This window comes from Ambystoma mexicanum, chromosome 8, assembly GCF_040938575.1.
Source record: "Ambystoma mexicanum isolate Mex_15411 chromosome 8, UKY_AmexF1_1, whole genome shotgun sequence".
NCBI classification, from domain to species: Eukaryota; Metazoa; Chordata; class Amphibia; order Caudata; family Ambystomatidae; genus Ambystoma; species Ambystoma mexicanum.
Genome location: NC_090929.1, coordinates 152,779,678 through 152,802,369, shown reverse-complemented (window position 1 = coordinate 152,802,369; position 22,692 = coordinate 152,779,678). Strand labels below are relative to the sequence as shown.

At 44.2% G+C, this 22,692-nt stretch overlaps 1 protein-coding gene across 4 annotated transcripts in view; it reads left to right on the top strand.

Annotated features, from left to right (window-relative positions):
* CNTRL (centriolin) overlaps window positions 1-22,692 on the top strand; it is a 1,220,196-nt gene that overhangs the window by 533,189 nt on the left and 664,315 nt on the right. For all 4 annotated transcript variants that reach the window (XM_069609523.1, XM_069609522.1, XM_069609524.1 and 1 more), the window contains one exon: window positions 12,179-12,358. In XM_069609523.1, the coding sequence (XP_069465624.1) occupies window positions 12,179-12,358 (180 nt within the window). The remainder of the gene's footprint in view (window positions 1-12,178; window positions 12,359-22,692) is intronic.

The window sequence follows — 22,692 nt, the reverse complement described above, 5'->3', positions numbered from 1 at the left end:
TTCTTGTCTTTTTCTCCCTAGGCGCGGGGCGCGACTGCGAATCCGGATGGTCGCTGCTGAACATGGAGGCGCCCTGTAAAGGTGAGTAGAATGCGGCGCTGCAGCGATCGATGCGATGTGCTTTTAAAAATAAATGTCTTCCTTTTCAGGATTGTCGGCGAAATGTCTCTGGGATGCAGATTTAGCAGGTGAGGCTAAATCTGTTCCCTTCCTTTGCAGGTGGTTCAGGATGCTGGCAGGTGTGGCAGAAGTCAAGATGCAGGAGCAGACACGGTGAGCGTCCAGCTGCTAGATGCAGAACAACGCGAAGCACGTGTGGCTGATCGGGTGTGGTTTAAATAGCCTTGGAAGAAGTTCCTAGAATGTGTCCTTCCTCCAATCAGGTATGTATCCTTCCCCGACCATGCCTGGGTGGTAAATGAGTCCCACAGGTAAAGTAGTTCCTTTCAGGCCTCAAGGAGGCCGGGGTTCTGCAGCATAGTCTGCATCAGGTAAGTGCACCCAAACACTTTCATAATGATCCTGGCGCCTATGGCGCCAGGACTGACATTTTCTATGAGCCTGGCGCCATAGGCGCCAGGACGCTGTCCAAAGGGCCCCTATAAGGGGTTGCTGGGACCTTCCCCGGGGACTTGATGTCTGCTTTCGGGGACGCAGGGCCTGAGCCGGCTCCCCGGGAGCGGGCATTGTGACAGTGGGAGACTGCATCAGCCTTGTCCTCTTGGCAATAGTTAACCCAACCTTTGGTATAAGCATGTATTTGTATTTTTTTGTGTTTTATTTATATAGTGCACCAGGCCCAAGGGCATCCGGGCGCATAACTACACAAGTTGGTAGAGTGACTGAGCAGCCAGGATTATCTCAAGAGGGGTCAATGTGACCTGGAGGGTTATAACCTAGAGATTCAGTGATAAGTATCTGAATAAACACTTACACTCAAGGTTTCATGATTAAACAATTATTTATTAATTTAACAGTCAGTTGAATAAGCCTTCTTTAGAAGGGAGCAAATATATGTAACACAAAAATAGACTTCAAAATACACACTCACTTTCTGTAAATCAGTAGATACCCATTTGGGATGGTACACAGACACTTCGTACACCCTGAGATGACTTAAATAATTAAGACACTGTGGACATTGATATTTCACTGGCACATTTAGAGCAATACTGAATTTGGTGTCAAAGAAAAGGTTTTAGGGAATAAAACAATAGTTAACAAATATTCTTAAGCAGGCAAATACTTTTTGAACAACCCTCCAATGCAAAGTAAAATAACAGCCACACAAGTTATAGAATGTGTGGTTTATGTTGAGGGATAGTTAAAGCACCAAGTCAGAGGATAGAAGAATCTTTCAGGGAGCCAGGACAGCCAATGTTAATTGAGCAAAAGTCTAGGTGACCTGAAGCACTTCATGAAGGGAAGTAAAAAGTCTTGCACAATGTTTAAGAAGTATTTGTAGAAAATGAAATCACTGTAGGGCCACAAGCTGGGAGGCTTGTGAGGGGCAAAGCTGCAAGCAACTGCAAAAGCAACCAAGACAAGTCTCCACTGAGAACTAGCAAGGCTACACAACAAGAGGTAAGTCCCCTTAGTTTTACAGTACCTTTGGTTTGAAGAAATTGGTTCCAGCTGGCTTCTGTTCCTGTGTAGGTCTGCAGATCCTGTGGTTCCTGGGCCTTAGTCATGGGGACAAGAGGGAGGACGTCTGGGGACTCCTGCACTACGAAATTGAAGGTTGGTGGCAGCAATGGGCAAACTTCAGATCAGTGGTACTTCGCGGTTTCAGCTTCTCGCGGCTCTCGCAAATAGCACCACTGCGGTTCTCAGGTACCTTAATGGACTTTTCTTGCATCTTTTATTTATTTATTTGTCCCTTATAAAGTGCACTTAGCCCAGAGGCATCAAGGTGCTTGTATTTAAGATGATGGTTACAGTGAAGTGGTGGTACTTTGTATGTTACTTGATGCATGTTACTGATTGCATTTACATTCATAAAACAGATATGTACTTGTTACTTGATACTTATTACAGATTACAATTGCATTTACTGTTACTTGATGCTTGTTACAGATTGTAATTACATTCACAGGACAGGTGCAGGCCTATCGTTTGTCGCTAGTGTGTCGTAGTTCTAGACTGAATAGTCTAGTTTTGAGATTTTCTCGGAATGACCACAGTGATGGATCATTTCTTACTTGTGGCGGTAGGGAGTTCCATAGATTGGCTGCAACTGCTTGGGATGGTGATGCAGTTGGAGTAGAAGGAGCAAGTGGATCATTTGGATTGTGTTCTGATGATTTGGTTGCTGAGGTAGGTCGGAGCCTTGTTGGCCAGGCATTTTTGGGTAAGGGTACGAATTTTTAATTTGATCTGGTCGTGAACAGATGTATAAGTCATCTGGTGGCGGATATGTGTTCGTTCTTAGGCATGTTTAGTGCAGCCCTGATTGTATTATTTTGCACGACTTGAAGTTTTTTGATGTTTCTCGTGCTGGTGCCTGCTAATAGTGAGTTGCAATAATCTATCCTAGAGAGGATCAAAGCTCTTGCTAGTGTGACACAGTTATCGGTTGAGAGAAAAGGTCTTCTGGATCTAATGGGTTTAGAAGTATGGGCTGCAGACGAGACAATGGCATTGACCTGTCTTTTGAGAGAGAGAGATGAGTTGATGTAAATCCCCAGTGTTTTTATTTCTTTGGCAACTTGGGTCTTGTTGCCAATCAATATTAAAGGCTTCGTATTGTTTTGGCACGTTGTCAAGTTTGGATTTTTTTCCCATTAGGATGAGCTCCGTTTTGTCATCGTTACAGCATAATTCATTTTGTGCCATCTAGGCCTGGGTGGCGAGGTATATTTTGTTAATGTTGTGGGTGTCAGTGTCATCCAAATATTGGGATTAGTATTTGCGTATCATCCGCGTAATTAGTATATGTCATAACAATGTTATCTAGTTTGTCAAAAAGGAGCCTTGACATCTGGGGACCAGCACTCTGTTGAGGTGGCTCAGGCTTGGTCAGTTCTGCTTCATGGGAGTCCAGAGGATATACCTGGCGCTTGGGTTCCGACTTAAAGACACTCACACAATTCTGGTGTTCCTCTCCCTGGCAATCCGTTCCTGCAGCAGCAATGGAATTACAGACAGCTCTGAGAGGATCTCCAGGTGAGTTCGTCTTGGGGTCGATTGTTCCCACCAACCCAAGGGGAGAAGTCATCCTTTGCAGGGCTTCTCTAGTCGAGGCGAATTCAGAGCTTCAGCACTGCAGCAGGGCTTCACCGTGCAAACCAACGGTACAAGAGTTACAGCAGGCGTCTCTTCCAGGTCCTCCTACAGATTCCTTCATCCAGTGATCGACTCTGCCTTCCAAGCAAAAAGCCTCACCTTTAATGCAGGTTTCTCCCATTCATTCGCAGCCTAGCTGTCAATCACACAGCAGGGTGGCTGTCATCCAAGGACAGCCAGCCAGCCAATCACCTTTTGGGTACATTCCTGTAACCATGAGTTTCGGGCAACTCCTTTACTTTCTGCCCCTGCCAGACACACTGGAGCCAAAGGCAGGCTTCACCAGTTAATCCTGCCAAAGGCAAAACGATCAAAGGTACCAAACCTGGTTTGGCACGCAGAGTATATCGCAAGAAGGACCTTTCCAACGAGAAATGGTGAAAAAAGAAAGGGGCAATTTTGACAAAATGGGTACCCATGGGTGCTTTACTGCAGCTGCAATTGCAGCCCGTGGTAGAAACACACAATGGTAGGAAAAAGTAAACCACTGCCACCAGCCATTATTTGTAGAAAGGGTAACGTAAAAATGTTACATGAGAAACTAGATAAAGTGGATACCAAGTAACCCCTCCAGGACCCTATTGTAAGATAGTGTGTGCTGGGTCTAGAAAGTTACAAAATGTAAGTAAAATCAATTTCACTTCACTGCTCTTGGAAACAATAGTTTCACCAAGAGAAGGTATTTAAACCTTTAGGAAATCTAAGAGACTTCCCTGTGCCACTGCACTGAAGGTGCTGTGTATCACAATGTAAAGATGATGCTTATGGAGTTTGTCAGACTCCAAAGTCAAAAAGAAACTGAGCACAAATCACAGAAAAATACATGAGAGAGTGGGAAAAAGGTCTCGCTCTCTCCAGGTCAGAAATTAAAGTCCTAAAGTCCAGCAAAAAAGAGCTCTGGGTGAGGTCTCTAAGATAGAAGAGAATTAGCAGATTTCAGGGAATTCTCGAAACAGAGGCGTTTATGGAGGGGGAAAGACATAGCTCCCTGTTCCAGATCCTTTAACCTCTAACCCCCGTGTACCAACCATTGATCATTTTAGCGTAGTTGCCAGTTGAGCTGTGGGAGAAACCTGAGCGCGTCCTCACTTCCTTTTCCCCAACATCGACTGCTCAGGTGACCAGGGAAAGGCAATCACTTTTAGATCCTGACCCTGGGCTGGATATGCGAGAGAGGATCACCTGGGTTGAGGAGATTTGGGGATTGGTGAGTGGACGTCCTTGGTTGAGACATGGAATTCCCCATTCTCTTTCCACAATGAAACTTCAGTCCCAGCAGACTTTATAGCTTACTGCCACCCGTCTCCTTTCATTCCTTATAATATGACCCTCGGAAATGCCATTATTACGCTGAGACGAGAAAGAGATCAACTAGGACACCTCCTTATCTGGGCAGGTTAAGCGCACATCATCCTCCTCAGATTATCTCAGAGAAATATCAGATCAGTGCCAAAACAAGGAAGAAACCCAGAGTTATGCATACTTATATTCATTCATACCACTTTGGTACTGAGACGAGGAAGAGGACTGGAGAAATACCATTGTAATAACCAGGCATATTCAGCTAATAGGCTTAACTATGGTCAGGGAACTGAAGACAAGGACTTGCCCCTGCAACCACTTTACAGGCCACAGGTGCATTAAAGGAGAGACCACCACAGAGAAAGAAGAAACCTACCTGGAGGAAAGCACGATGCTGGTGGGAAATACGCTCGGTGCAGCAGAAGGGTGAAAGATGCTTTGGCCCGAGCGGGCTGTGAGAGGGTCGAGACACCTGCAGTACCCCTTGACTTGTGTCCACAGCCAGAGCACTGAAGGTTCCCAATCCCTGCAGGCCACTGGCTGCTACCGCGAAGGAAGAGTGGAGCTACACGTAACAAGCAACAAAGTTTGAAGACGGCAATCGCTGCTTGCCAGGCTCCCAAGAAGCACAAGGAGAGCGAAAGGAAGCCGGAGAGGAGAAAGTTGACACCAAGAGGAGCGGCCGCATACTGGTGAGTAGAGAAGGGAACACTCAGACCAGGGTACTCAAAGAGCTGCGAGCAGGCATATCTTAATGCCGAGCAAACTGAAAACTATGATTGTTGGTTTTGGAAGCCAAATTAAGGGTTTATGAATGCCGAACAAGTGTTAGTGATACTTTTGAGAGTGCAACACGTAATATTGAATACCAAACTAAAGAAAAAATATGATATGATAGGTTATTTATAACGCGCTTAATACCCAGAGGTTTCTAAGCGCAGACCTGGGGATTGAAGTTGCGTTGCTCCGTGTCATCTTGCTTCCAAGGCGAGCACGTTGCCCCTGAGCTATCCTCCCGAGCCATGAAAATGCAAAACGAGTGATGAAAGCAAGCGATGAACCCTTATTCACAAAGTGAAAAGGGAGTGATGAACATTTATGAATAATGTGATAGCAAGATGGTGGAAAAGGGTGAACACCACAGAGTGAGTTATGTGGAAAACACATTGTGGCAAGAGACTAGCAAGGAGAATCAGAAATGAATGTTGACCAATGACCCCGGTTCAGAGAGAGAGAACATTTGTTGGCAAGAAAGCCAGAAGTGCGAAGAAACATAACAAAACGGTCAAGGGTTATTGATGCATGACCTGTAATGGGTGGACCATGTGGTCTGACAACTGCGCCTAGACAGTGACCCCTGCTTGAAAAGAGCCAAGGAAGGCAAAGAAGCTGTGTTGTAAAACCGGCTGCTGAACTGAATGAGAAAGAAAGCAATCTGTGTGAACTATTGAAAAGCCTGGATGGTTACTAAGTTAAACTGGAACTGTTCTTGAAACCCATGAGATTTGATCTGGTTATAGTTTGGAAGCAGAGAGAGCTAACTTCTTAGGGAAAGGAACTTCGGGACTTTGTGAACTGTGTTGAATCCTTGGCGGGAGGAGGGGGCGCACAGGAACCCTAAGGCCTTTTTTTAAACTGTTCTAAACTAGATTTTAACCTAATGTACTTTTGAAACTGGAAGAACTGACATCTTGGGGATGGGACCCCCGAGATGTTGTGAACTGTGGGGAATTCTTGTGGAAGGGATCCCCAAGACCTTTTGAAGCTGTAAGAGCTGACCTCTTGGGGAAGGGATCCACAAGTCCTTTTGGAACTGTTTTTAACTTTGGGAAGGGGAAGCTGGAAAGTAAGCCAAGAGCTGGAAGAAGCTCAGAACTTTATTTAGAACACTGTTTCTTTTGTTGCTGACATGTTGCTGACACCCCTGCACATTGTATATCTTGTGAGTGCAAGTATGGGTTTTGGACACATACATACAGACCTTTGAGTTGAACTTACTGACACAGACTATCCTTATTTTCTTTAGGTACGGAAATCCCACCTTAGCATACAGCAAGTTATGCCTTACTCCACCCTGACATAAAGTCAAACCTTTTTATAGAAAATTGAATCTGTTGTTTGTCTTAATTCATGATACATTCACAGCGCTTACAGATATGTCTTAATATCTGGGACACCCAACCCTGCCATAAAAGGAGCCCTAGTCATGATCGATTTAGCAATTCTAGGACGTTTCTTGTTCCAAATAAAATTGAATATTTCCCCCATTAATCGTTTAATTCTCTTCACTGGGATGGCACCAAGCGCATGGAACACTCTTGGCAATAGTCATTTTTATTGCTGTCTCTCTAGCCAGCCGGGACATCTCCTGCAAGTGCCATCTCTTGAGGTCCTGAGGCATCATCCTCCATAAGTCCTTGTTATTAATGTTATAGAGACCCTTGTAAATTGAGGACAGCTTCACCCCTAGGTAGTCTATCTTCTCTTTTTCACTAAGGAGGGGGTAATTTCTAGCCAATTCTTCCACTACAGGGTTCTCAGACACGTTAAGCCCCGATTTCCCATAATTTATCGCAAACCCTGAAACTTATCCATATTGCAGCAAACTCTCAAAAGCTAAGGGTAACGTGTGCGTTGTATATTTCAGGAACAGCAGAACATCATCCGCATGTAGGGGGCAATCTTATGTTGTAATCCCATGCACGTTACCCCCACAATGGCTTCCTTCCTTCTAATCAGATTGGCCAGGGGTTTCATGCCCATTGCGAAAACCAGCGGGGATAATGAGTAACTGACGGGTGCCTCTCGATATTTTCATAGGGGATATAAGTAGTCCAGCGACACAAATTCTTGATAAATGGATTTGAAAGGTAGCCAGGACCATATCTCTAAACTTTGGGTCCAGACCAAATGCCTCAACTGTATAATGTAAGAACCTTCAATCCATACAATCGAACGCCTGCTGTGCATCTAACATTGCCACCATTATCTTTTGATCCAATCTCTTCCACAGTCTGTAAGATTAACTGCTCTTTGTATGTTGTCATGGGTGGATCTGTCATTGATAAAGCCAGTGTATCACGCCCGGAAACACCATCATCAGTCAGGCTGCTGGAATCTTAACATATATATTTGCACACCTATTAAGGAGTGATATTGAGCGATAGTTGGAAAATTTGCTTAGGTCTTTTCCTGGCTTCAGCACCAGTGTCGTGTCGAGTGAGCCATATGTTGTGACACTGTCCTACTTTCATCAGGGTTCCGTTAAGAACCCTTTAAAGACTTTATAGTAAGCGTTAGTAAAGTAGTCCGGTCCTGGGGTCTTATTCCATGGCACAGCATCTATTGGTCACCAATTACATCCTGGGTTATGGGTCTCTGTAATCATTCCTTATCCTTCCTTATCCTCCCCTGAAATTTCAGGTAGCTTTGCCTTGAGAGATCTCATAATATGCTTCCATAATCTCCAATGTATCCCTCTGCGGACATTGAGATACCCCCAGTTCATCTTTCAACAAGGCAAAACAGTTTCTCGATTTCTGCTTATGCAGTTTTTCTGCCAAGAAATGGTTGGCCTTGTTCCCACGTATATAGGATGATTGTTTAGTTTGAGGAATCATGTGAGCTGATTGGTCTGCCAAGTGTGCCTCCAGGCGACTGCGGGCCTTCGTGAGTGCCCTCGTAGCTTTGATTGATCACTTCTGTTTATGTTCTACTTCCGCTAATTGAACCCACCCCTTCCAATTCAATCCCCATAGCTTCCCTCACTCATAAATGCTGCAGACTTCCCGACAAGTTCTCCCCTGAATACTGCCTTACTTGCGTCCTATATTAACCACCAATAACATCCAAAAAGTGCTGAAGTGTTTCTCCGATATGTGTTTTGATTGCTAAGTCAGTTAGCACCAGGTCGTTAAATGGCCAACCATTTCTACTTAATACCGGCAAGGTTCTTGCAAGCATTCTAACTAAAACCGGGGCATTATCTGAGAGGTATTTAAGACCAATGTCTATTGACAATACTGCAGATACCAACATAGCAGAAATCAGGATCATGTCTATCCTCTGTGAACCGCCAACAAATTTGTATATTCCCTATACTCTTGGTGGAAGAAGCACCAAGTCTCAATCAGACCGAGTTCCCTGAATAGTCTTCTCAAAGCAGCTCTATTCCGATGGTCGGGGGAGAGTTTACACTTTTACAGGGTCTATCACACAGTTAAAATCCCCACCAACCACCACCTGACCCTCACGGCGGAACCCAACAAAGTAATCTCATATTAACCTTGATATTCATTCGGGTCATAGCTACTACCAGTGAGAACATGCAACCATCTAACATACCCTAACTACCAACCCTCTACCTTTGGGATCCCTATATATGTATTGTCTAGTGAATGTTATTCCCCTCACTTGAAGCAAAGTATTGTATCGGAAACTCTGTCTAAATCTACCTTCATCCTCTTCCAATAGGTGGGTTTTCTGAATAAACGCTATGGAGGTCTTCATCTCTGTTAACCTACGCAGGATCGAGCGCCGCTTTTGGGGTGATTTGAGACCCCGTACATTCAGGGTCACAAGTGCAAGGTCAGCCATTCGGCTTCTGACAAGTCTTATTGCTCATGCCATCAGCCTCGTGTCTGAGGCATATTATTTTCCCATGATTGCCTTTTCCAACATGTCAACATCAAATCAAACCTAGAAACAACTGAACATACAAATCCACCCTCCACACCCATATAGAGTGCATCTTAGGTGTTTGGGGACAGTTTCCATTTCCTGGACCCACCTGTGCCCCTCTCCACTCTCAAGCCCATTAACAATGCTGCAAAAACCCTCTTATCTGCTCTCCTCTACCCCCTTCAACCCCACTCCCCAACGGGTCCTGGTTTATCCCTTCTTCCACAACCTCTCCCCGGTACTCCCTTTTCCACTTTGTGTCACTTTTCCTATTTGAGGAACCATCATTTCTCAGACCAGGGGATGTAGAGTCAATCAAATCCACCACCTACTCTTCCCTTGTAATATTATGACTTCACTTCCAGTTTAAATATTAGTCTGTAATGGAGTGCCCATCTATATCTCGCGCCCTTCTCTCTGAGCTATCTGTGAGGGGACAGCGATGCGAGGCAGACAACTTGATAAAAAGGTTTTTCACAAGTAGCCATTTTATTAACTTAAAAAGGTGTGAGAAACTAAAGTGTATTTCCCTGCCTATCCAACTAAGACTACAGGAAAACACTCTAACAAAAGGAATCTGTGCATCACACTTCTACATATATCAAACTCATAAAGGTATAATATGGCAATTCAGTTTTAACAAAATAGCAGTTATGCTTAAACATAAACGTTATAACCAGGTTTCTTTGTAACCAGGGTCAGATCCCCTCCCGAGGCTCAAAGCAGGATTTTCCAATTTAAAGTTCAAAATAAGAATGTTCCTTTTTGTAGCCAATTTCTGTTTTGAAACAACACTAAGTTCTTCTCACTCCAAAAGTCTTTCATTCGGCCTATGGCAAATTCTCCACCAGACGAAAAGAAAAGTCTTAAAATTCAAATTGATAACCAACGGTAAAAGCAAACCTAATTGTGAAAACATGGTACACTGACCTATCTTGGTATAGCCATTCTGGATATACTGTCTTTCTGTGGCATGACATTTTGTACTGGCTGGGAGTCCTTTTCTAGTAATGCTGGCATATATCGATGCAGCTTGCATGGGGATGTATGGGCACAGCCAGCATGAAAATGTTTTATGTACTGGAAAATGTTGTGGGCAAAGTCATAATGAAAATTTTCCTGTGTATTCTTGGTGACTTGTATCTATTGGGTTTTTCATGTGCTACCATACACAATTTATTGCAGCAAACTTTGTGGCTTTTTCCCCAGAGTGCTGTAAAATGCACCATGTTAACACATTTTTAAAAATATGTTCTTGAGCAGAGAACTCTTCGCCGCCTCATCCCGAACCCCTCTTCTTTGGTTCAGGCACCCTTGCTGTGCTCGGTGTGAGAAACCAGAAAGTGTCTCACCCACTAGTCCCTGGGTATCTGTCATCCAGGTGGCCAGGACACAGCCGTTCCTGGGGGTCGACCAGTACAATGGTCAGGCAAGGTAAAGCAATTACTGACCATCACACACATCTGACTTCCATTAAGCTTCCCCACACAGATAAAAGGCGGCGCACGGGATCAAGGAACTGTTACTTTCCTGAAACCTCAAGAATAGAAAGTGTAAGACCAAGAAACCAGGCTGAAGAATCTTGAATTGTGTGTTGTAGATACCCGGGGTTCCTCCCTCGTCAATAAACGAGGAGGAGAGAAGCATGAGCTGCCTTGGTACCGACCTTAGGTCCAAGAACAAAGCAGCTTCCGTGAAATCAATACTTCCAGTAAGTTGGCGAGATCGATACAAGACCAAGATGTTGTTGAAGCCAAGGTTGCAAGCAGCAACATTGTATGGTGAGCGCTGGACAAACATTGTTAAAACGCGTGTGGTAAAATACGCAAGTAAAGTTGAACTGCTGATGAGTAATTGAACGTTCAAAGCAAGATGCAATGCCTTTGACAGAGTGGTCTGGCACTGCGTGGGTACTCAATCGAAGGTCTCTGCAAGGTATCCAGTAAGAAGTGGCAAAAGTGAGAAAAAGGTTATTTCTAGAAGAGAGCGAGTAATTGTGAATCGATGTGGTCTTACGACGGGCTGATCAAAATCCAGCGCAGTCAAAAGTCTTCGATTTTTGAAGTAAAGAAAACTTGGAAAAGTAGATAAAGTTGGTCCAAGCCCGGCGAAGGAAGATCAGTTGAAAGCTTTGTGTTAAAGTGGGTCTGAGCCTGGCAGAGGGGGGCCCGGGGTGAACCGAAAATCGCCCAAGAAGAACCTCCAGGAATAAGCGACTTTGAATGGCAAAGAGACTTTAGCACAGAAAGCCTAGATGTTGAGGTTTTGGCCTGCAGACTCATGCTAGAGTAGCCAGAGTGTGCTAAGCTCGAGTGTGCCAGCTTTTCCCATGCTGAAAACGTGGGGCAGGGAAGCCAACGGCTTGAATATCATGACAGATCATTTCTTCAACCCTTTTCTTTTGCATAACATTGTTTCCCACACTATTTGTATTTAGAAGGATTGGCAATATGTTTATTACTATAGGCCCTTTTATTTTTAACAGACTCGACTAGGACTGCGTTATTATTTTTTGATGGTCGTAGCTTGCTCCCATCTTTAGATTTAGGATTAGATAGGCATTTTTTCAAACGCAATTAAAGTTCAATAAACACCTTTTAACTGTGATCACTTGTGTCTGTCTTACTGTTTGTTAGCATGCCTTCCTTACAGAGGTCACTCCCGTATATTATACATACACCCCTCCAGTTAAACAATTCAACAGCCACCACTGCTTTTAGTTATGCTGCCATCATTAACTAATTCCCTTCCAGAGTTAGTAAGGTGGGGACATTTAGTTAGGCAGTAATGTCTGTTATGTAAGCACTCAAAGGCAGGTCTGTCTGTAGTGTTTGCTGTTTAAATATTCTTGATTATTGCTATTCATCCATTCTTTTACTTTGTGTTCACTGCAATGATTTTTCAATTCCAGATTAAGTTGGAGAAGAGGCAAAATGAGGCCAAAATTCGCCACTTGGAGAACGAAATCCAGTGTTTAGTTGAAAAATTAAAGGGCATGGAGGAAATACAAGGTCTGAGTGATCAGCAACTTCAGGATGCGGACGAAGAGAGAGACAAACTCCTTACTGAGCTGGAAGACCTGGAGAATAAGGTACAGAAATGGAGGAAAAGATGGCTTGGGAGATGCATTTTACAGGTGCCTTCTTTGCGATAGATTACAAATTAAATTATGATATTGATGTAAGCCATTATAATGTGCAAATGACCTGTACCCTCGTAATATTTTAATTCTTCACTGTCTAAGGTTCCTTTAAATTTAATTTCCTTTAGGGAACTTAAACAGAGATGTCTCGCCCTCTGCCTTTGGCTACTAAACAAAGTGGAAGGGTTGTTTGATATAAAACGCAATTGGGTTACAGGTAGTTAGCCGATTGTGCAGGAAACATTCAACATTGTTTCCCTCTACTTTTAATTGTCAGGTGTTGCTTAACCCCTTCATCTTGCATGGTCGAGAGTGTAGTCAGTTTGGATGTTTCACTGCTTGGACTTCTTTGAGCTCTTGAGAGTTTCTGGTCTGGTATACTCTAGCTCCAAACATAGTTTCTTAGAGGAGACCTTCCAATATAAGCAGAATCTGGTTATTTTACTGATGCCTAGACATGGTGAAGATCTAATATTCTGTTGCCAGCCCTGTATTTCATAAAAAAAAGCAATACAACATTTCAATGTTAGTATTGTGTGGATTTGCAGGACCCTTATATAATGTAGACATTTGCTGCACCATGTTCCACAATTGTGATGTCAATGATACCCTGTTGAAGACACAGCTAGCTAAGGTTTCACCACACTGTTACAAAGTAAAATCATGTTTTATAGACTTTCTATAGCTTGTTGTGCGGGATATTACTGCAATCTTCTCTCTAGCTTAAAGTATTCCTGCTAGCTTGTTCACCAAATTTCACTTTCATTTCATGTATAGAATATATTGTTTATAGGTTTGTTGCAAAGTCGAAAAGAACATTTTGGATCATTTTCAAGCTTTTTGCCTCAAAGCGTATCCCTGCCTGTTAGTTGTGGAACATTTTAACTGCTGATCTGAATGTAAATAATCGCCATCTTCCTCCAAATATGAGATCAACGGTTGCCTGATTTGTAAGGGCCTTTGAGATATTGGATTCTCTAGAGTTACTCTAGAGCTAGAAAAAACATTTTTTAAAAGGGGTTATACACCTGGTTCTACATATTAGCATAGTTCGGGCCTCCTTGGATATCTCACTCTTGAGAAATTCCCTCCTGGATCCCCTATGTTAGGGAGAATGTTCAGTTTAGTGCTAAATTCCTCCCCCCTTAGAGACCCCCAGCTCTTTTGCTGACCTTTCTTTTGGTTTTGGACTCTGACAAACTCCATAGGCATCATCTTTACATTGTGACACACAACACCTTCAGTGCAGTGGCACAGGGAATTAAGTCTTTTATATTTCCAAAAGGTTTAAATACCTTCTCTTGGACACAGTTTCCAAGAGCAGTGAAGTGAAATTGACTTTACTTACATTTGTAACTTTCTAGACCCAGCACACTTACAATAGGGTGCTGGAGGGGTTACTTGGTATCCCCTTTGTCTATTTTCTCATGTAATATTTTTGTTACCCTTTCTTCAATTAATGGCTGGTGGCAGTGGTGTACTTTTTACTAACATTATGTGTTTATACCGCGGGCTGCGTTCGCAGCTAAAGTAAAGCCACCCATGGGTTCCCATTTTGTCAAAATGGCCCGGTTGTCTTTTTTCGCCATTTCTTGCTGGAAAGGTCCTTCTTGACATTTACTCTGCGCACCAAACCAGGTTTGGTCCCTTTGTTCGCTTTATCTTTGGCGGGATTCACGGGTGAAGCCCGCCTCTGGCTCCAGTATGTCTGGCAGGGGCAGGAAGTGAGGGAGGTGCCTGCAACTTCCTGTGCTTAATCCCCTTGGTTACAGGAGTGCACCCAAAGGTGATTGGCCGGCTGGCTGTCCGGCAAGGGCAGCCACCCTGCTGTGTGACAGCTAGGCTGGAATGAATGGGAGAAACATGCATAAAAGGCAAGGCTTTTTGGCTTGGAAGGCAGAGTCGACCACTGGACGAGGGAATCCGAAGAAGAACTTGGACTAGATGCCTTCTGCAACTCCTGGACCATGGTTTGCCCTGTGAAGCCCTGTTGCTGTGCTGAAGCTCCAAATTCGCCTCGACTAGAGAAGCACTGCAAGGACGACTTCTCCCCTTGAGTTGGTGTGAGCAATCAACTCCAAAGTGTACTCGTCTGGTCATCCTCTCGAAGCTGGCTGTACTTCCACTGCTGCTGCTGCTGCTGCTGCTGCAACCAAAGTGCCAGGGAGAGGAACACCAAGCAGTGTGCATCACTTTTAAGGCGGACCTGAGCTGCTGGAAGGTCCCACAGACTCCCAGTAAGCAGGACTGACCAAGCCTGAGCCAACTCAACAGAGTGCTGGACCCCAGATGCAAGGAAAGACCAGATTGGTATCCGTGAGACCGCAGTGGTGCTGTTTGCTGAGACACTAGGAGCTGAAATCGCAAAGTGCTGCTGAATAGAAGTTTGCCCTTTCTTTCGCTGACCATCGCATTGTGTTGCAGGAGTCCCCAGAAGTCCTCCCTCTTGTACCCACGACTGAGGCACAGGAACAAAAGGATCTGCAGAGCCACACAGGAACAGAAGCCAGCTGGAACCATTTCTTCTAACCAAAGGTACTGTACAGAGAACTGTTAGGGAGAATTTTCAGTTTAGTGCTAAATTCCTCCCACCTTAGAGACGCCCAGCTCTTTTGCTAAACTTTGGGACTTTGTACTTTTAATTCTATATGTTCTGTGTTTCTTTTAACTTTGGAGTCTGACAAACTCCAATCATCTTTTACATTGTGACGCAGAGCACATTCAGTGCATTGGCACAGGGTAGTCTCTTAGAATTCCCAAAGGTTTAAATACCTTCTCTTGGATAAACTACGGTTTCCAAGAGCAGTAAAGTGAAATTGAATTTACTTACACATTGTAACTTTCTAGACCCAGCACACTCTATCTTACCATAGGTTGCTGGAGGGGTTACTTAGTATCCCCTCTGTCTAGTTTCTCATGTAACATTTTTATGTTACCCTTTCTACAATTAATGGTTGGTGGCAGTGGTTTACTTTTTACTACCATTGTGTTTTTACCGCGGGCTGTGTTCGCAGCTGCAGTAAGGCACCCATGGGTGCCCATTTTGTCAAAAAGGCCCCGGTCTTCTTTATTTCGCCATTTCTTGGTGGGAAGGTCCTTCTTGAGATTTACTCTGCGCGCCAAACCAGGTTTGGTCCCTTTGTTTGCTTTGTCTTGGCAGGATGCACAAGTGAAGCACGCCTCTGGCTCCAGTATGTCTGGCAGGGGCAGGAAGTGAGGGAGGTGCCCAACACTCCCTGTGCTTAATCCCCTTGGTTACAGGAATGCACCCAGAGGTGATTGGCCGGCTGGCTGTCCGGCAAGGACAGCCACTCTGCTGTGTGATTGACAGCAAGGCTGGGATGAATGAGAGAAACCTGCATAAAAGGCAAGGCTTTTTGGCTTGGAAGGCAGTGGACCACTGGATGAAGGAATCCGAAGGAGGACTTGGAAGAGATGCCTGCTGCAACTCCTGGATTATTGGTTTGCCCGGTTAAGCCCTGCTGCTGTGCTGAAGCTCCGAATTCGCCTCGACTAGAGAAGCGCTGCAAGGACGACTTCTCCCTTTCAGTTGGTGGGAGCAATCAACTCCAGAGTAAGCCTGTTTGGACATCCTCTCGAAGCTGGTTGTATTTCCACTGCTGCTGCAACAAAGTGCCAGGGAGAGGAATACCAGATTGTGTGCATTACTTTTAAGTCGGACCCGAGTGCTAGGATGATCCTCTGAACTTCCCTGATGCAGGACTGACCAAGCCTGAGCCACCTCAACAGAGTGCTGGACCCCAGAAGCAAGGAAAGTCTCAAGTGTTATCCGAGAACCGCGGTGTTGCAAATTAACTGTCAGACGCGAGGAGATGAAACACAGAAGGACCACTGAATTGAAGTTTGCCCATTGCTGCCGCTGACCTTTGCATTGCAGAGCAGGAGTCCCCAGATGTCCTCCCTCTTCTCCCCACGACTGAGGCTCAGGAACAACAGGATCTGCAGAGCTGTACAGGAACAGAAGCCAGCTGGAACCATTTCTTCTAACCAGAGGTACTGTAACGTCTAAGAGAACATACCTCTTGTTGTGTAGCCTTACTTGCATTCAGTTGAGACCTGTCTTGGTTACCTTGCAGAGTTGCTAAAGCTTTGCCCCTCACAAGCCTCCCAGCTTGTGTCCCTTCAAGTGTTCTATCTTCTACAAACATTTCTAAAAACATTGCGCAAGACTTTTTACCTACCTGCAAAGATCTTCAGCTCCCCTTGACATTGAGCAATGAACATTGGCTGTCCTGGCTCCCTGAGACGCTCTACCTCTGACCTTGTGCTTCGGCCTTTCCCCCAGGAAAGGGTTCATTTACTCTGCATTGGAAGGTATCAAAAGTACTTACCTATTTATGAATTATTTGTTAACTTTTGTTTTATTCCTCTTCTATCTTTTGCACCAAACTCCGTATTGCTCTAAATGTACCAGTTATAAATCAATGTCCATAGTGTCCTAGCTATTTAGGTCACCTGAGTGTGTAGGAAGTGTCTGTGTGCCATCCTCAATGGGTGTCATCTGATTTAGAGAAACAGAGTGTGTTTTGAAGTGTACTATAAGTGTTGTATATATATTGCCGCCTTCTGGACAAGGCTTTACCATTGACTGTGAAATAAATTAATAATTGTTTTATTAAGAAACCTTGAGTGTACGTGTTTATTTGAATAAGTGCTACTGTGACACTGTCACAACCTTACTGCTCACATTGACCCCTCTTGAGATAAGCCTGGGTGCTCAGCCACACTACCAACCTGTGTAGTACAGACTTGTACCAAACGTTGTGTCCCTAATGCCAGGTGGTCAAGGTTATTATAGTGCACCCAAGGGTACTGCATACAATCTTGCCTAACGAACTTACTACCTCTTGTTGTTGTAACCTTACTTGATCTCAGTTGAGACTTGTTTTGGCAGCTTCTGTAGAGTTGTTTGCATCTTCTAACTCACACAAGCCTCCCAGCTTGTGACCCTACATTGATTCTACTTTTTCTACAAAGACTTCTAAAACATTGTGCAAGACTTTAACGTACATGCAAGAAGTGCTTCAGCTCACCTAGACTTGTGCCCAGTTGACATTAACTGGCCTGGCTCCCTGAATGACTCCTCTCTCCTCTGCTTGTGCCTTACCTTCCCTCCAGGAAAGGGTTCATTTTCTTTGCATTGGGGGGTTCAAAAGTACTTTCCTGCTTCAGAATATTTGCGTGATCTCTTGTTCTATTCTGAAATCTCTTTAGCTTAAAACTCATCTCAGTATTGCTCTAAATGTACCAGTGATATATTTATGTCCACAGTGTCCTAGCTATTTAAGTCACATGAGGGTGTAGGAAGTGTCTGTATGCCATCCCAAATGGGTACAGCCAATTTAGAGAAAGTAAGAGTGTTTATTTTGAAGTGTATTTGTATGTTACTATTATATTGCCCCTTCTGAAGAAGGCTTATTCAAACTGACTGTTAAATTAATAATTGTTTAATCAAGAAACCTTGAGTGTAAGTGTCTGTTTAGATACTTGTCACCTTGTCACCGCAAATCTCTGTGTAACTCCCCTACTGCTCACATTGACCCCCTCTTGAGATGAGCCTGGCTGCTCAGCCACACTTATCAACCTGTGTAGTACAGACTTATATCAAAGGTTGGGTTCCTATTGCCAGGAGGTCAAGGTTGTTGTAGTGCACCCAAAGGCCACTGCTCCAAATCTTGCCTAACACCCTACCATTGAAAATTGCAAAGCTGTCTATCTATTCAGTTCAATGGAAGGTCGGTATACTTAGACTTCGCATAATTCAGGCTGATTTATTCCATTGTGGCCACAAACAGGCCTGCATGCTCTGGAACAACATTCTTCTTAAAATATTTTTTTAATATCGTATAAAACAGCCATCTAGGCTTAATATGCACTATAAAACGATACCAAAGCAATAATTCAATACAGCATAAATCTGCTTGAAGCCATCACAAATCGACCGCACACTTAAACAGATGGCAATGTACAGCAGTTAATTATAAAACTGCCTCTTAAGATATCTTAGCTACACTTCCACATATTTACCATGTAGTATAATGTTAGACAATCATTGCCCCTGTAAAATACATCCCAGATATCAGCAAGCTCTGAGTCCCCTCTCCCAATAATTCTAAGCAGTATCCTTCTTATAATGGTGAAACCATTGCAGTATATCAAGTGTTTCACACTCTCAAGGATCCAGCTGCCATAAAGCCTACACCGTCTTTAATTGTGGGCTAAACCCTTCCATTTGCCAACGATCTCAAGGGTTTTAAAAGATAGATACTCGAGGACAGTCTGATTATTCGGGTAGCTTGTATAATAGCAAGGCAAGATTACTTGCTTATCCAAATGAAATAAATATTCAACACTGTGCGATTTAGTCGCTAGATCGCCCAATGTTTGCTCATAATCAGTGGAGAGACATGTTTTTCTATTCTCCCCCCTTAAATTGCCAATAAGAACTGCCCACGGGGTCAAGGCCACATAACATACAACTCTTATGGCCCACTTCCATGAGCAGAGACTTGTACCCATCAGTCATCTAACAAAAGATTCATTTTATATGAAGCATGGAGCTGTGATTAATCCTACGGATCCCTCACTAATTCCCTGACTAAAGTCTCCTCCCAGGTGGCCAGGGAAAGGCAGGCGCGTCCTGATCCTGACTTTGGAGGGGCTGAGGGTTGTGCGGAAGGATCACCTGGTAGAGGAAAGGGCCCAGGGAAGTGAGGAGATTCCGTGGGGTGAAACATGGTATTCATCATCCTCCATAGAGGAATATTCATCTCTGCCAAAGTCTGTAATGGCTTGTTGTAACAAACATCTGGTTGGCCCACGGGATATCCATACAAATGAGGGAGAACCCACATGTGTATTCCTGGACTTGGAGAGAAATCAAGGTCCTTCCAAAGTTCAGGAAACCTATAAACGTAAGAACCGCCCTTACACCCAAGGAGGCAATGAAAGGAAAGTTGGGAATAACAGTGTAAAATAATTGCATTTTTTCTGTACAATCTGGGTTAATGACTCATTCCTATAAAGTTCATTTAAAGAATGTTACAAGAAACAAATTGGGGTTTGAAAGTTGAGCAACAGAAGTAAGAAAACCTACATTTTCTTTTAGGTACTTCAAGTCCCAGAATCCCTAAGTACTGGGACGTGGAAGAGGACTGAACAGGCACAATGTGGCAGAATTGGTCAGTTCATTAGTGCAGATGACCCACACCCGAGGGAGACTGAGAGGCTTAAAAAGCCATCTCAGGTGCAGGCCATAGAGAAGGAGCTGACTCTGCTATTGAAAAACAGAGAAAGTCAGAAGCAGAAAGCATGTGGTTTAAGTTGGCAGCCCAGACAGGAACTGGAGGAAAGAGGGGACACCAGGACCATTGCAGATTCCAGCTGCCGGTCCTGAGCGAGTCTGTATCCCCAGAAGCCTGAAGTCCAGAGGTCACACAGCCGGAAGCGTGCAGAAGAAAGGCTTTCCCTTTTGTGACCCGTTCTGCAGGCGGCAGTTCCGGGTGGCTGCCGTGCACCAGTAAGCTTTGAGGCCATCTCTGGTGGCTGGCATGCACCAGGGGGCCTTCGGAGCAAGTGGTGTTCCAATCGGAAGTGGCGCACATGAAGGCAGGCTTACCAGAGAGGTTTGCTGCATCAGGAAGATCCACAGCAGCAGAAGTCCTGTGGAACCCGAAGGGGAACATAGGCATACGTTGAGACCGGTGAGGGACCCCTGAGCGCCCTATCCCTGCGCACTGGTGGGAAGCAGGCGTGTGAATGAGAGGTGTTCGTGTAGTAGCAGAATGAGTGCAGAATTGCAATTGCGTGTGAATACAATCAATTCACCTGCTAATGTTGAATACCGAATATTTGTAAAACAGAAGCAGCACTCGCAAAAGAGTCAAAAAGTGGTTCCCAAGCTATTGGTGCGTATCTAGCCAAAGAAAACCAGCTAAGACTGAATTAACAAAAGCCAAATGACTGTAATCTTGAAAGTGGGAGTTTCTGGAAAACGCAACCAACGGTGTTGGCAACTTCATTAAGAGTTTGTCAGTAAGCATTCCCCAAGCCACAAGTGGCAAGAAGTAAGAGAAACTCAATTTGGCCAATATTACAAACAGCAGAAGGGGACTAATGCAAGGGATGCAAAATCTTGAACCAAGTGCCCATATTGTATACAACACCTGGTACATGTTGAGATACCCACAGTTTGTCAAAATCCGGGGAGAGGTAAAAGGAGACCATATCCCTGTCAGTCTGTGGTTGTTTGGGAAGTGGGGAAACAATAGTGGCGAAAAGACTACCCTTCTGGGAACATGTGTCCAGAAGTGCAGGAACATCTTTTACAGAAAAGTGTTGAAGAGTATCAATGTGAATTTTGTCTTCCCTGAAAATGTGTTTAGAGCCCTGAAGCTGTCAGTTGTTGAATGCTGTGACGCTGGCATAATCTCTTGTCAGTTGACATTGAATATAAAGAGCAATGCTGTTGTGAAAAGCTGTTCGGGCCTGGGAGTATACCCGAATGGAAAATCTTTGGAGATTGTAGGCCTGGCAAGGAAGAAGGTCAAGTGAAAGTTGAAGGACAACAAGGTGGTCCTAACAAAGACATTGTTTTAGTAGTACTGGAGGAAATGCCAAGCAAGGCTGTAGTGGAGAAGTTATGTTTCTTGGAATTGTTGAAGTGGCAAATCATCCTGACCAATATAAACATGGTTGCTATTGAGGAATTGAACCTGTTCAGAGAAGAAGAAGAATCTTATAATCTATGTGTTGGAACATTTGTTGACAAGGTGAACTTGCATCAAACCATATTGGAACTTGATTGCAAATCAGGATTTCCTTGTGCTCTTTTCTTGAACTGCGAAGCAGAATCACATTTAAAAACTGGGGAAGGGGAGTTCACCCATGTTCTGAACAGAGACTTTGGTAATTTTATGAGCTCAATCATTATTGTTTTGAACCGACATGTATTTCCTTGTTTACTTGTTGTATGTTTAAGTGCAAGGGACAGATATCGTTTGTTAGTGTTTCCTTTAGTTTATTTTAGGCAGGGAAGTCCTTGTGGGGGTGAGGCGTTCATCCAACCTAATATTCTAATAAAATGGCATATGTTGAGTACTTCATGTGGTCCGCCTCACATTTCAGAGTTCTCTGGGCAGTTTTTCAATTTCCAATAAAGCAAGGAGCACTGCTGTTTGAATGCACTGCAGATGCTAGGTAGTGTAAATTAATTTTGCCCAGATGTTTAAATCCACAGATTTTAGAGCAGTAGAGTATTAATAGGGCTTATTTTAGCCTTGTACACCTGCAAGATGGAAGACAGACTATCCACAGTGTTCGAGTGCAAAGGAATTTTCGCTGCTGCATCCGGCCATGGCACCTACATGCCTCCACTTCACTCTGGAAGAGGTGGAAAGGACTTTTGCCCATTATAGAATAGCGCTGGTGTGTCACGCAATTATGCCATGATGTCAGAACGTCAAGATGGCACGGATCAGTTGCAACCCGCAAGGCTACATGAGATGGCCGAAAACGACAAGCCGTACATCGCAATCTAGTCTTCCCCTCCGATTGCACCAACGCTGATTCCTGCTATTTTCCTTGCCCTTGTTTCTCTTTCCCTTATTCTTGTCTTGGTGCCCTCCCCACCTTGCCACCCCCCCCTTGCTGGTTTGTGCTCTATGTCCTTGAGTCTCTCTCTCTCTCTCTCGCTCTCTCTCCGTTTTCCTCCTGGTGGTCTCCCGCCTGACCTCCTTTGTGTATACTCTGAATCACTACTTACCGGACTTCAATGATTCTCCCGCTCCTCTCCGTTTCAAGACAAGTATTCTGTCTAGAGGTTTTTTCCTAGTTTCTGGGTTTTTCCTCTTTTCTGGAGGCTAGCTCTCTTGGGGAAGCCCTCTGGCCTTCCTGTGACCCATGCAGGCGGTAGGTAGGGGGGGGGGGGTAACTACCTGGGGAGACAGGCCTTCCCTCTTTGATTCAAAACCTCATATAGCTCCTAAGGTAAGGCCTGTCGCTGACAATTGCCCCAAGATGTTGTCGGACTTTGATCTCATATTTGTCTAGCTGGGAGGGCCAGTTTAAATTGCTGTCTATAGTGGTACCAAAGTACTGATACACATTAACAATTTCAAAAGAATGATCATCCAGCCGCCATTTTAAGCCCTTATTGCATCCTGTTTTCTTTTTCTTTTGTGGCTAAAGGTAATTATCTTAGTTTTGTTTGTGTTAATTCACAGCCCATTCAATTTAGAAAAGTCAGCAAGTTTGTCCATCTG